Source organism: Octopus bimaculoides, chromosome 11 (genome assembly GCF_046866305.1).
Source record: "Octopus bimaculoides isolate indiv1 chromosome 11, ASM4686630v1, whole genome shotgun sequence".
Classification (NCBI taxonomy): domain Eukaryota; kingdom Metazoa; phylum Mollusca; class Cephalopoda; order Octopoda; family Octopodidae; genus Octopus; species Octopus bimaculoides.
In genome coordinates, this window is record NC_142938.1 from 18,309,918 (window position 1) to 18,325,345 (window position 15,428).

The 15,428-nt window shown below is 36.4% G+C and overlaps 1 protein-coding gene across 3 annotated transcripts in view; it reads left to right on the forward strand.

The window, feature by feature from the left end:
- The first annotated feature begins 4,664 nt into the window (after positions 1–4,664).
- LOC106881385 (uncharacterized) overlaps positions 4,665–15,428 on the forward strand; it is a 46,338-nt gene continuing 35,574 nt past the window's right edge. The window contains exon 1 of one of the 3 annotated variants that reach the window (XM_089359602.1): positions 4,665–5,085. In XM_089359602.1, coding sequence (XP_089215728.1) covers positions 5,037–5,085 — 49 coding nt within the window. In that variant the 5' untranslated portion in view covers positions 4,665–5,036. Of the gene's footprint in view, positions 5,086–11,447; positions 11,594–15,428 lie in introns of those variants that run through there. The other 2 variants (XM_014931757.3, XM_014931758.3) reach the window with 2 other exon arrangements.

Consider the following 15,428-nt stretch of genomic DNA (forward strand, 5'->3'; position numbering starts at 1 on the left):
GCTTTTTCAATGGCTTGATATTCTATCTATCTGTCCTTCTGTCTGTTTTTAGTTGAGTGCCGATATGATTGGTATATATATCTAATAGTTGGTCGGTATTTAGAAAGACACAATCCATTCAAATCGGCATCTTGTATATTATCCAAAAATTTCCAATCAACTGATCAAATTGGTGTAGTTTAAGATTTTTTTTTTTTTTGATATCATCAAAAGTTTGTTTACTATTTGGGTGGGTACTCTAAGTTGATAGAAGATTACTTTTCAAATTACTCTATTGCATACATGAAAAACTATCATATTACACTTGAATGCCATAATAGAAGGGTAGTCATGCATGACATTGTTGAAATTCTATCTAAGGTGTTTGTTTGTGTGCCTGTCGTCTGTCAGTGTTTCTAACTTTTCCTATCCACACACACACACATCTATAGGCACAGGCAACCATGTGATTTCAGGTTCGGTGTCACTACATGACACCTCAGTCTCAAACCAATGCTTTGTGAGTGAATTTAGTAGTTTGAAACTGTGTGGAAGCCTATCGTCTGTCTATCTATCTGCATGTGTGTCTTTTTGTTTGTCCCCACCTAGCTAGCTGTCTATCTATCTATCTATCTATCTATCTATCTATCTATCTATCTATCTATCTATCTATCTATCTATCTATCTATCTAGCTGTCTATCTAGCTGTCTATCTATCTATCTATCTATCTATCTATCTATCTATCTATCTATCTATCTATCTATCTATCTATCTAGCTATCTATCTAGCTATCTATCTGTGCATGTGTGTGTGTGTGTGTGGGCATGCATGTGCGTGTGTCTTTTGTTTGGCTGACCACTCCACAGACACGTGTACCCTTAACGTAGTTCTCTGGGATATTCAGCGTGACACAGTGTGACAAGGCTGACCCTATGAATTACAGGTACAACAGAAACAGGAAGAAAGAGTGAGAGAAAGTTGTGGTGAAAGAATACAGCAGGGTTCGCCACCATCCCCTGCCGGAGTCTCGTGGATCTTTAGGTGTTTTCGCTCAATAAACACTCACAACGCCCGGTCTGGGAATCGAAACCACGATCCTATGACCGCGAGTCCGCTGCCCTAACCACTGGGCTATTGCACCTCCACCATCATGCATATATGTGCATGTATGCACACGCGTGCATGCACATGTGTGTGCGTTGTATTGAGTCAAAAGTTCAGCAATATTTTGGTAACTTATTTGCTTCATTCACCAGGTCACAACAAAGGCAGCCTAGCATTCAAAGTAGAAGGTATTGTATTGCACTGCCTGAAGCCACTTTTCTCTTCTCGAAGTGAAGAACTCCTTCACAGAAGCTTCCACCTGATGAAGCATCATGAGTGCAGGAAGTGATCCATAGATCGGAACAACCAGCCAGCCAGCCAGCCAACCAGCCAACCAGCCAACCAACCAACATTTATCTCTTTAGCATTTAAACTGGCTACATTCAGCCCAAACATTCTATTTACCCTATAATATCCTTCTAAAAATAAATAATTAACCCCACCAAAATCTCAAAGCTACAAGGTAATTTATGATTAATTCAAAACACTGAAAAGATAAGCATTACATTTGACAGAGGAATCTGAAAGCTAAAGGGTTGTATCAGCTTTTATATAGAAATGAACTACATTTCTGGTGAATTCATGTGTTTTCTTGCTTCCCCCATAATGACTCTATGACCTGGTATCTAAATTTATATCATGTATTATTTTTCAAATAAATAATTATCAGTTTTTAAGAGTAGACTTTGAATTTTTTAACACAACCTCTTTTTCTGAATTGAAATAATTTTTAGATTAGATAAACTGTCAGTGAATAAATTAAAAAAAAAATCTTCTTTTCTGATTGTATGTTTTAAAACAAAATCATCATCATTGTTTTAACATCCACTTTTTCATACTTTTGTGGGTGAAATGGAGTTAATAACTGAAGTAGATATTTCTAGGGCCAGAATTTCTCCTTGTCAGTAATCCATTAGCATTCGAACTGACCATATCTGACTCAAAAATTCTACCTGTTTTACATTCAAACTGACCAAATACATCCTCTCACATCTACCTTAAAATGTTATTGTAGAAATAAACAATCACACCATTGGTCTCTCAAAGCTATAAGATAAGGAATGGTTAGTTCAAAACAATGTGAATAAATAAGCATTACATTTGACAGAGTAATCTGACTGCTAAAGAGTTAACTCACACCTATTTCTAAGCAAGATAATGTTTCTCTATGGCTAGATATATTTTTGTAGAACTGTAGATTCAATCAAGAAATATTATTATGGACCACCATGTTCAAAAATTCCATCTACAAACATTATTATGGACTGCTGAGCCCCAAGAAACAGCTGTTGGGTTTGTAATACCTCTACCCCTTTAATTCTCTATGTCATTTGTATTCTATGTAAGTTGGACCTTTTTATATGTATACATATATACAATGTTTTGTATCTCATTTATTTTATATACTTTATATATTGATCTGTCTAATTCACTTATCCCTAAATTTACCTCTATACCTGCTCAAGTTTAAATCTCTTGAGCACTACTCAGTGTATTCTATACAAGGAATATTTGGATCTTATCTATAAACTGTATACACACACGCACACGCACAAATTTAATTAGAGGATATGCTAACCTCAAGAAGGGATGGTTGTATCCAAGGAAATATTGTTCAATACCTAGTACTTTTGGGGAATGAAATTCCTTTAAAACAATAGGTATATATAAAGCATATAGTTTATAATCCATTTAGAAGAAGAAAAGAAAATGGAGATAAAGAAGTTAATAATTGCTTATCATTAACAAGTCTTCTGAAATGAATTGACAAGCCCACATATAACATCCAAAGGTACTTCCTTTTTTCCTCTGATGAAATTATACGCATGTCACATATTTGTAATTGAATTATTGAGTATTAATTGAAACAGCTGTAAGAAGTGAAGACGACCAATTTAATTTGTTGTTAATAATAAACAATTATTAACTTCCTTATCTCCATTTTCTCTTCTTCTTCTTATATATATATATATATATATATATATATATATATATATATATATATATATATATGATACACTGTCTTGCAATTTAGATGCTGTTGGTAAGAAATGAGCACAGATGAATAATGGTACACTAGCACTTAGTGATTCTGAAAAGGGGGAGGTGAAGAAGTGCTGCTATGAAAGTTTGCTAAATGTGGAGAATGCATGAGAGAAAGGAGTCTTCCCAATAATGAACCCAACAAAGGGACCAGCTATCTTGATGACAGCAGTATGATAGGTAAAACAATTAAGCTTATGAAAACAAGTAAAGCCCCTCATTCACCAGGAATCACTGCTGAGAAGCTTAATATATCTGCTATGGCAGCATTATAGTCAACTGTTACAAGGTTACTTAGAAGTACTTACAGAGGCATCAGATTACTGAATCAGGTTGTGAAAGTTAAAGAGAGGTTTGTAGCTCAATTCGGAAGTGAATTAGTCTAGATGAGATGTAGTTTGGTTTTGAGCCAGAGAAGAGTACTACAGATGTCTTCTTTCTAGTAAGACAACTGCAGAGGAAGTATTTAGCTAAAAAATAATCCATTGTAAGTGGACAGAACTTGTGGAAGAGGTAGACCCAGGAAGACTTGGGAGAAAGTAGTGAAGGCTGATATGAAGATATTGGGCGCGTGGCCGTTGCCAGTACCGCCTGACTGGCCTTCGTAGGATTTTCGAGCGAGATCGTTGCCAGTGCCCCTGGACTGGCTCTTGAGCGGGTGGCACATAAAAGACACCATTTCGAGCGTGGCCGTTGCCAGTACCACCTGACTGGCCTTCGTGCGGGTGACACGTAAAAGCACCCACTACACTCTCTGAGTGGTTGGCGTTAGGAAGGGCATCCAGCTGTAGAAACTCTGCCAAATTAGATTGGAGCCTGGTGTTGCCATCCGGTTTCACCAGTCCTCAGTCAAATCGTCCAACCCATGCTAGCATGGAAAGCGGACGTTAAACGATGATGATGATGATATATATATATTGAATGGTGTTTGGTCAACGATCTATCATGGCTTCTGTATATATATATATATATATATATAATAATATTAGGGACAAAATCCAAAATTACAGGTAAAAACTCAATTAAAATCAATTTATAAAAAATTAAAATTAAATTGAGCTTTATAGATAAAATATATATATATATATATTTTATATATATATATATATATATATATATATATATATATATATATATATATATATATATACAGAAACAAGAGCTTCTTCATTTGCTACAAGGACAATTACATTAGAAGCAATAATTTGTCACATTGACCCAAGACCACAAATTTATAACAGGGTCAGTCAGCTAACAACAACACCTGTACATATTTGATACATGTTCTGTTTTCCTTGGTGATATCAAAAGCATATATACATACATACATATATACGTGTGTATATATATATATATATATATATATATATATATATATATATACGTAATATATATATATGTACGTTACTTTAGACTGCTAGCTCTGTTCGCTTGCAAGATTTTGAAAGCGTTAACATGGTTACCAAACAAATTCCCTGCTTAGCAACAACGAACGGTTACATCGTCTGTCATTTAACACGTTTTTTGTTTTCATTTACCGAAGTAATTTGAAATTGGTATTTTTACATATAAATTTGATGGAGATTTTCATATTAAAATAAAAGAAACAAATTTTTCTAACTTTTAAAATTAATTTTACATTTATATAAAATATTAAAAAAAAATAAATTAGAAGCCGGATTCAAAGCGCACGAAGTAACCGTCAGTGCTTGGTTGTTATTAGAAATAAGTACCATTGTTTAATTAGTTTTATTTTTGTTTTCTTTCTCTGTATCATTAAGTTTGTCGTTCATTTTTGTTATTGATTTTATTATTACTGTAGTTGTTACTGTCGACGTGAAAGAATTTTTATTACTGTTAGTAAAACAAAAAACAAAACTTTTCACTATAATATTTTTGCGACTTTACCATGAAAGTAGCCGTATTAGGATGTGGAATTTTAGGAGTGAAAATTGCAGGTATTTCATTCAATTGTCCTACTTGTTTATATTTTAGTTGATATTATTGCTTTGCTTCGGACATTACGCGAAAGCAGGCCTATGATGAAATGTGTTCCATATCCGTTTTTATTTTTTCCTCCGAGCTATTTATGTATATTTAAGACTACATTATTCAATGTGACCCAGTTATTGTTGTTTATTGTCACTGTAGTTGTTGGTGCTGTTGCTGCAATTGTTGTTCATGTAATAAATTATACTGACACAAAACCAAGTTATCTATCTATCTATCTATCTTACTAGCTGTCTGTCTGTCTATCTCTCTATCAACTACCTGTTAGTCTAACTGTCTATCAATCTATCAGTCTGTCTGTCTATCTATTAGTCTATCTATTAGTCTGTCTAACTGCCTGTCTATCAGTCTGTCTAACTGTCTGTCTGTCTGTCTGTCCGCCCGTTCATCGTTCTGTGGAAGGGAAATGGGATTCTGTGGCGTTTATGTCTTTAACAAATCATCAGTGGTGTAAATTACACTGAAATGAGCTGAAGATTGCTGCTTCAACCTAGAATTGAAACTGCATCGTGATCTTTGCTTAACGACATTAAAAGTAAAAGAAAAAGAAAACAAAAAAGTAACAAAAATGAACAAGAATATTTAAAAAAAACACTTTTTACATGTTTTGGTTATTGTTGCTGTTATTGTTGATGGCGATGTTCATGTGGATTATGTCATTGTTGAGAATGTTGATATAGAAATTATAGTTAAGATGATGATGGTAGTAGTGGCGGAGGTAAAGAATACGCACACTGCCCGTTTTCGGCGTAACCCTAACCCTAAGCCATAACCCATAACCCTAACTCTAAGCCCTAACCCTAAGCCCTAACCCTAAACCCTAACCCCAACCCTAAACACCTGGTGTGCGTTTTCTTTACCTTCGCCTGTAGTAGTGGTGATGATGATGGTGGTGGTAGTGATGATGGTGGTAGTAGTGATGACGATGGTGGTGGTAGGGATGAGGATGATGATGATGATAGTGGTGGAGGTGATGATGATGAGGGTAGTGGTGGTGATGATGATGATGGAGGGGATGATGATGATGACAGTAATGGTGATGCTTAGTAAATTCTATTCAATCCATGCAAGTATGGAAAAGAGGACATTAAGTAATACCTTGCTGTACTCAAGAAGATCCCCTACTTCACAGCAGAAGTGTTAAGGTCGCTCCTTCTGCAAGAGTCCTATGCTGGTGCCATGAAAAAGCACTTGTGCTGGTGCCACCTAAAAGCACCCAGTACACTCTGTAAAGTAGTTAGTGTCAAGAAGAGCGTCCAGCCATAGACACCGTGCCAAATCAGACTGAAGCCTGGTACAGCTCTCCTGCTTGCCAGCTCTGGTGAAACCGTCCAACCCATGCCAGCATGGAAAACAAACGTTAAATGATGATGATGCTGATGATGGGAGTGGTGATGGCTGTGGCATCCTGATGATGGTAGGAGGGCCCTTATTTCTTTATTGCCCACAAGGGGCTAAACATAGAGGGTACAAACAAGGACAGACAAAGGGATTAAGTCAATTACATCGATCCCCAGTGCGTAACTGTTACTTATTTAATTGACCCCGAAAGGATGAAAGGCAAAGTCGACCTCGGCAGAATTTGAACTCAGAATGTAGCCGCAGACGAAATACCGCTAAGTATTTCGTCAGGTGTGCTAACGATTCTGCCATTTCGCCGCCTTAATGGTAGGAGGTAAGAGGTAGGTGGGCCCTTGTGATGAGCCTACTGGCCATGATGATGATGCCTATAGTGGTGGAGATAAAGTAATAATGAGAGTAATTAATGGATCATTGGGATGATGATAATGATAATGATGGTGGCGAAGAAGACATTGATGATTATCATGATGATGGTGATGACTCCAGGGCGGGCGGAGAATGATGACTGTAGTGACGGTAGTATTGATGACGATGATGATGACGATGATGATGACGATGATGTCCCTAGTAAAGGTCGTAATGATGATAATGGTGATGTTGGTAATGACTCTTGTGATGATGATGATGATGATGATGTTGGTGACACAGTTTCTGAAGTGTTGCTGTTTGTTGTTTACGCTGTGTCTTCCTGTGATATTGGTGTCATTGTTGGTGATGGAGATATTGGTAGAGATGGTGGCGGCGGCGGCGGTGGTGGTGGTGGCTGGTAGCTGAGGCTGTAGTTATGTTGGTGTTGCTATTCTGTTGCTATGTGATACAGTAGTGTGAGGAGGGATGGACGTGAGCAAACAGAGAATCTTGTCTTTCTTTCTTTCTTTCTTTCTTTCTTTCTTTCTTTCTTTCTTTCTTTCTTTCTTTCTTTCTTTCTTTCTTTCTTTCTTTCTTTCTTCCTTCTCTGTCTTAGCCTCACTTCGACCTTGACTCTCTTTTCATCTCTTTCCCTTACGCTCCCACTTTCCATCTTGTACACACTTACAGAAAGACTGATTATGTTACCTGGATACACTCATCGGTTCCTCACACCTGTATGTATGTATGCATGCATCTGCGTTTTTGTGTATGTGTGTGTGGGTGTGTGTGTGTGCATGTGCCTGCATCGTTGGATGGATATATATATATATATATATATATATATATATATATATATATATATATATCCATCCAATGATATATCCATCCAACGATCCAGGCACATGCACACACACACCCACACACACATATACAAAAACGCAGATGCATGCATACATACATACAGGTGTGAGGAACCGATGAGTGTATCCAGGTAACATAATCAGTCTTTCTATCTATATATATATAATATTAGGGATAAAAATTCAAAATTACAGGTAAAAACTCAATTAAAATCAATTTTTAGAAATTAAAATGAAATCAATTTTTATATGTGTGACAGTGGATTTTCACCGATGAGTTCATGAACCTTGGTTCTTTTCCCTAAAACTATATATATATATATATATATATGTGTGTGTGTGGGGGGGGTATGTGTGTATATATGTACATACATATATATATACTCACACATAAAAGCATACACACACACACACACACAAACTCACACATGCACACATATACATATACACAAAAACACAGATGCCATTACATGGATGCACCCACAAACACACATACACATAGAGACAGATATTTCATTGCTCAGATCCACATATACATGCACAAACAGATCCATCTTTTTCACAAAGACACACACACACACACACACACACACACACACACACACACACATACACACACACACACACACACACACACACACACACACACACAGATGTTTTCCTTTGTCTTACACACTCATATCTGGATCTAGAAACATTCTACTTTGGATGGTAGACTTCATCTTTTATCTGGTTTCACACCCTCACCCGGGCTTTGGATGTCTTCAGTGACATCAATTTTGTTACATTTTGTTGCAAACATACAGACCAGATCACTGGAATAAGGGTAACTTCCTCCCTCCTTCCTCTCCCTCCTTCTTCTCCCTCCTTCCTCTCCCCCTTCCCCATTTACAGAGTCCCCTGTAAGAACTGAGGGTCATAGGTAATATATATATGGTATATTATGTATGGCAAGTGTGTTCTTTTCTTCTTAGAGTAGACTTGTTATTGAGGGCATTCCAACTGTGACCATCTTGTCTTTGTGAGTGGATTTGGTAGACGGAAACTGAAAGAAGCCCGTCATATATATGTATATGTTTGTCCCCCCAACATCGCTTGACAACCGATGCTGGTGTGTTTATGTCCCCGTAACTTAGTGGTTCGGCAAAAAGAGACCGATAGAATAAGTACTAGGCTTGCAAAGAATAAGTCCTGGGGGTCGATTTTCTCGACTAAAGGCGGTGCTCCAGCATGGCTGCAATCAAATAACTAAAACAAGTAAAAGTAAAAGAAAAGAGAGAGATATAATGTCCCTAGTACTCAATGCACTTCATTTACTAAGACAGTAAGTTGTGATTTTGTGTGTTAGGGTTAGGGTTAGGGCTAGTGGCTGCTAATTCTGGCAGGCTAAGCTATGTACATATTCATATGCACGTATGCCTGTGTGTGTGTGTGTGTGTGTGTGCGTGTGCGTGTGTGTGTGTGCATGCATATGTAGTATGTGTGTATATGCCATTGCTTTTCTTAAGAGTCTGTATCGCCTGGCAAATATGGGTCAACAGATTAATTAAGGGCCAGGTACTAAGACCTAGTTTACCCTCTCTTTGTTCTTACCTTTCTCCTTTACCAGATCAAGGATTAGTTCCTTCTCCCACCCACTGCACACACATACACAACTCAAATGTTTTATTTTGCCACACCATGTCCCTTTCTACCCCAACCCACCCCATCCCTCTGTTGTCTGATACATGAAGGAACAGATTATATTGTTTTATATTTTTATAGTATATATTTTTAATGGTGAACAACACACACACACATATGAGGTGAGCTGGCAGAATCCTTAGTGTGCCAGAAAAATTGCTTGGCAGTATTTCTTCCAAGCTTACATTTTGAGTGCCACTGGGGTCAACTTAGTGTTTCATCCCTTTGGGGGTCGATAAAATAAGCACCAGTTGAACACCGGGGTCAATGTAATCGACTTATCCCCTCTCCCCCAAAATTATTGGCCTTTTGCCAAAATTTAAAACCAATATATATATATCAAATGGATGTCTTATAAAACTATTCCACACATACAATAACAGCCATACCAACAATCCAACACACCTCCATCATCAGCTGCCACACGAATATCACTATGGTTTCGACACCTGGGCAGTACCATTCAACCTGGTGGTGTCAACAACACTAAAAGAAGTGTTTTTTGGGAACAAACATACCTTAGATATCACCACATTCATTTAATCTTAATTCTAGGAAGATTTAAACCCTAACATTATTAATTAAACTACAACAAAGAAACCACATTTATTCTATGTACAAAAACAGTATCAGTAAATTAATAATTCTATAAGTAATCCTATAACTAACTCCTAAATTATCTAACTTAATATGTATATTTAAAAGAAGGGGGCAGTCAGAATTTTGGATAATTCTCTATCAGCGCTTTTGTTCATTTAACCAAGATAATATCACAGAAAGTTTCTTCGTCTTTTATATGAATCAAAGAAAGATTTAGTTTTTTGGAGAATGGGAGAAAGAGAGGAAGATAGGGAACAGAACAAGTGAGAAAGAGGAACTTTCTTCAAACAACAAAATTTCTGTTCAGTTCATATAAAAGAAGAAACTTTTCTGTTTTATTATCTTGGTTTTATCTTGAAGAGTTCAGTTAAATGAATGAAAGTGCTAATAAAGAATTATCCAAAAATTCTGACTGCCTCCTTTTTCTTAATATACAATATCTGTACATCACTTCAAACAATCTATACATATATATACATATATATATATATATATGTATATATGCTAGAAATAAGAGCTAGAGTGCTCTGATGCTGCAGTCAATGTACATAATTGTATACATACATACTGACAGTGACTGTAAATGGTAAAACTGGCAGTCATGATATCCCTGTACTGCCGATGGTAGAGTTGGTTACAGCTTGCCAGATTCCAGACAAGATCGCCACCAGTATATATATATCTACTCCATAGAAATCTATGGATGATTTAGCGAATCACTAACGTGAATACAAATAATTAAATTAGGCAGTGGTTTAGCAATGTATCTTAATGACAATTATAGTTTTCCTTGTTGGTGATACATTGCTAAGCCACCGCCTAATTTAATAGGACACATAGAGAGAAGTAGATTTGGCAATCTGAAAGTTGAGTTTTTCCTTGTAGTAAATTATATTTTTTGATTAATATTTATTGAAAACCTTTTCTTTGAGATGTAGATTTTGAAAATCATGTCAGTTTTTCTCAAGAACACACCACTTTTGAGCCTTTTAGTGATATGTTGGCACTCTGTCACTTACGACGACGAGGGTTCCAGTTGATCCGATCAACGGAACAGCCTGCTCATGAAATTAATGTGCAAGTGGCTGAGCACTCAACAGACACGTGTACCCTTAACGTAGTTCTCGGGGATATTCAGCGTGACAAGGCTGGCCCTTTGAATTACAGGCACAACAAAAACGGGAAGTAAGAGTGAGAGAAAGTTGTGGCGAAAGAGTAGAGCAGGGTTTGCCACCATCCCCTACCGGAGCCTCATGGATCTTTAGGTGTTTTCGCTCAATAAACACTCACAACGCCCGGTCTGGGAATCGAAACCGTGATCCTATGACCGCGAGTCCGCTGCCCAAACCACTGGGCCATTGCGCCTCCACCTTTTAGTGATATACACACATGTATACACACATACACACACACTCTCTCTCTCCCTCTCTCTCTCTCTCCCTCTTTCTCTCTCCCTCTGTCACACACATATACACACACAGTTGTTTGGCGCTAAATATCTGCCACATCAGTGTGTCAATGTCAACAGTTTATGAAGACCTTTCAAGGTCATGAACACGGCTCTCTTCTGCAGCAAGAAACTTGTTCATTTACAAAAAAGGTTGGTCTTTAACAAATGCATACTTGATTTAATATTCTTTCGTACTTTTTTTCTTCTTCCAGCCAGTGGGCTGTATGTAGCAAGGCTTAGCGCTCTACCCTTCAAGCTTTCAATAGTTGCTAGCTGTTTACTATCCTAATCATTAATTATGCCTTCAATAATTATTCAACTACATTATTAATTATGTTTACCAGTATTAGAAAAAAAAAAAAAAACATCTACTCCCACATCATTGGTGAATGGTGGTGGTTGTGGTAGCAGTAGTAGTAGTAGTGGTAGTAGTAGTAGTAGTAGTAGTAGTAGTAGCAGCAACTGCACCAACAGTAACAACAGCAACAACAGTAGCAACAGTGCCAGTGCAGCAGCAGTAGAGGCAGCAGCAGCAGTTGTAATAGCAATAGTAGTGGTGGTGGTGGTGGTGGTAGTTGTTAAGTGCTCAGTTAGATCTGACTGAGTAGACTTATAAACAAGGGCATTTCAGCCATGATCATTCTGCCCTTTTTACATGTATGTGGGACTACAATAGCTCATCTGTCCTGTTATTTAAGACTGTAAGGTGTGATTTGAAGGCGATTTGACTGCTGTTCCTAGCAAATTGTGCTACAGTATACTGTATATTTTGATAAATTGAATTTAATTGAGATTTTACCTGTAAATTTAGATTTTTATCCTTAATATTATTATAATATATATATATATATATATATATATATATTATTTTGTTTAAAAGAGTTCCCACACTGTCTGTTTTTTATGTTTTATTTATATTCCTGCAGAACCAATGTGGGGTATAGAATATGGAATATACAATATATAATATAATATACAATATATAATATAAAATAAAATAAAATAAAAATGGATGGCACCATGAAAGAAAGTATTGAATGTAGATGAAATATTGAGTGTTCAATATAAAGGATCAAATATATAAATATATATATATATATATATATATATATATATATATATATATATATATATATATATATATATATATATATATATGTATATATATATATATACGTGAGTGATCTAAGAGTCCATAAATAAAGGGAGAAGATGCACTCATATATCTGTCAATAGAGTGGGTATATTAGTCTGGTCAGTAGAGTGGGTATATAGGTCTGGTACTTAATACATTGTACCTGTATTAAGTTAGTGTATGGAGCATATACTGGTTTCAGATTTTAGCACAAGGCCAGCAAGTTGTGGGGGAGGGGTAAGTCAGTTATATCACCACCCCCAGTACTCAACTGGTACTTGTGTTATTGACTGCGAAATGATGAAAGGCAAAGTCGATCTTGGTGGAATTTGAATTTAGAATGTAAAGACAAGACAAAATTTCGCTAAGCATTTTGTCCTGCTTTTTAATGATTCTGCCAGCTCACCACCTTGTACAAAACATATATCAAAAAATAGTTTCTTCTGTAAATTTATAGTAGATGGTTTTGAATTATAGAATCAGACAGAGATGGTCTTGGACGGGTTGGCATAGAAAGGGTTAAACCTAACAAATACCAACGGAAATTATTTATATGATATAAAACATGAAAATCAAGTATTATCATGTATTTACTATCACCCCTAATCTATCAATATTTTAAAACAGGTGTTATAAAGTGAGGAGAAAAATCTTTAATCTGTAAAGTTGTTTATTCATCACAACTGCAAATAACTGGTCAACGAAAGGTCAACACATTAAAAAAAAAAACATCTGTCAGCTTCTTTTGTTAACAAAATTAATTTTTAACTGCCCACATCCACCACCCTTAGAAAAAAAATGAAACAATAATCAATTCAAACAAAGACATAAGATGGGTGAGTCCTAGGTATGTATGTATGTATGTCATTATTCAGTTTCATTTCAAGATTTCTTGCCAATAGAGAAAGAGCTGGTTTCTAACCTAGACCCAAGGTTCCTTCATTGGAATTTCAACATCAACAACAGGGTATTTTTGTTTGTGTGTATGTATGTATGTATGTATGTATGTCATTGTTCAGTTTTATTTCAAGATTTCTTGCCAATAGAGAAAGAGCTGGTTTCTAACCTAGACCCAAGGTTCCTTCATTGGAATTTCAACATCAACAACAGGGTATTTTTGTTTGTGTGTATGTATGTATGTATGTATGTATGTCATTGTTCAGTTTTATTTCAAGATTTCTTGCCAATAGAGAAAGAGCTGGTTTCTAACCTAGACCCAAGGTTCCTTCATTGGAATTTCAACATCAACAACAGGGTATTTTTGTTTGTGTGTATGTATGTATGTATGTATGTCATTGTTCAGTTTTATTTCAAGATTTCTTGCCAATAGAGAAAGAGCCGGTTTCTAACCTAGATCCAAGGCTCCTTCATTGGAATTCCAACATCAACTACGGTATTTTTGTATGTATGTATGTATGTCTATGTGCAGATTTGTTTGTTTTGTTTTATATATGCCTTCTCATGCATATACTTGCATATCTAGACATGCTCATGTATAATTAAATGATAAACTTCTGGAGAGTTTTACAGATTTTTACAGTTCCAGTAATGGATTGGATCTGTAGTCTTCGGATCAGCTTTCTCCTTTCTGGCTTTGAGAAGCTTAATTTTTCAAGATTGATATTTAGGCAGTGTGTTACATATCCCAGGACCCCACGAAAAAATTGTCTGAGATGAAAAAAAGGTTAGGAACTGTTGATCTAAAAGATCATAAGCACTTCCCTTCCCTGTTGACTTAACAAACAAAAGAAAAAAATTATATCATCCAAAATATCCTTCCATTTTATGAAGACGATAGGGTGTGATTTGAGGATAAATTGGGTGTGATTTCTTGTCAATTCTTTCTTAACTTCTCATTTCCTTTTTTTTTTTCACATGCATTTCTTTTTTATAGGATGGTTATTTTGCCAATCTGAGCCCTAGTGTTGCAGTAATTATTTTTACAACTAAGATAAACTATATACTTACTAATTATTCAACTATGAAATAGTGGATGTTCGGTCCAGCTTGAATTAAGAATAAATTAATTATACAGTTGGACAGTTATGTAGGTGAAAGATTTATTTATGATACATCTAATGATTAGAACATTAAATAAACTAATGAATATCAAATGCCAAATTGGATTGGTGGGGGTGGGTTGCCTAATATGGTCATAGTGCAGTGACAGGAATAAATAAATTTATATTTATATTTGTTGAAAACTTGTTTTTGATTTGATTTATGAGTTAGAGAGAGAAGAACCATGTCTATAACTTTTGTGGGCCATCCTAGATTGGTGAGGTTGATGTGTTTTCTTAATTACTCAACCCTTTAGCATTTAATCTGGCCATATCTAGCCCAGATATTCTACCTGTCTTATGTTCAAACTGGCCATATCTGGCCTCTCACACCTACCTTATAATATAATTCTATAAATAAAGACATTCGAGCGAGATCGTTGCCAGTGCCGATGGACTGGCTCCTGTGCAGGTGGCACGTAAAATACACCATTTCAAGCGTGGCCGTTGCCAGTAAGACATTCGAGCAAGATTGTTACCAGTGCCGATGGACTGGCTCCTATGCAGGTGGCACATAAAATACACCATTTCGAGCGTGGCCGTTGCCAGTACCGCCTGACTGGCCTTCGTGCCGGTGGCACGTAAAAGCACCCACTGCATTCTCAGAGTGGTTGGTGTTAGGCAGGGCATCCAGCTGTAGAAATTCTGCCAGATCAGATTGGAGCCTGGTGTCGCCTCCTGGTCCACCAGTCCTCAGTCAAATCGTCCAACCCATGCTAGCATGGAAAGCGGACATTAAACGACAATGGTGATGATGATGATGAAACAATCACATCATTAAAATCCCAAA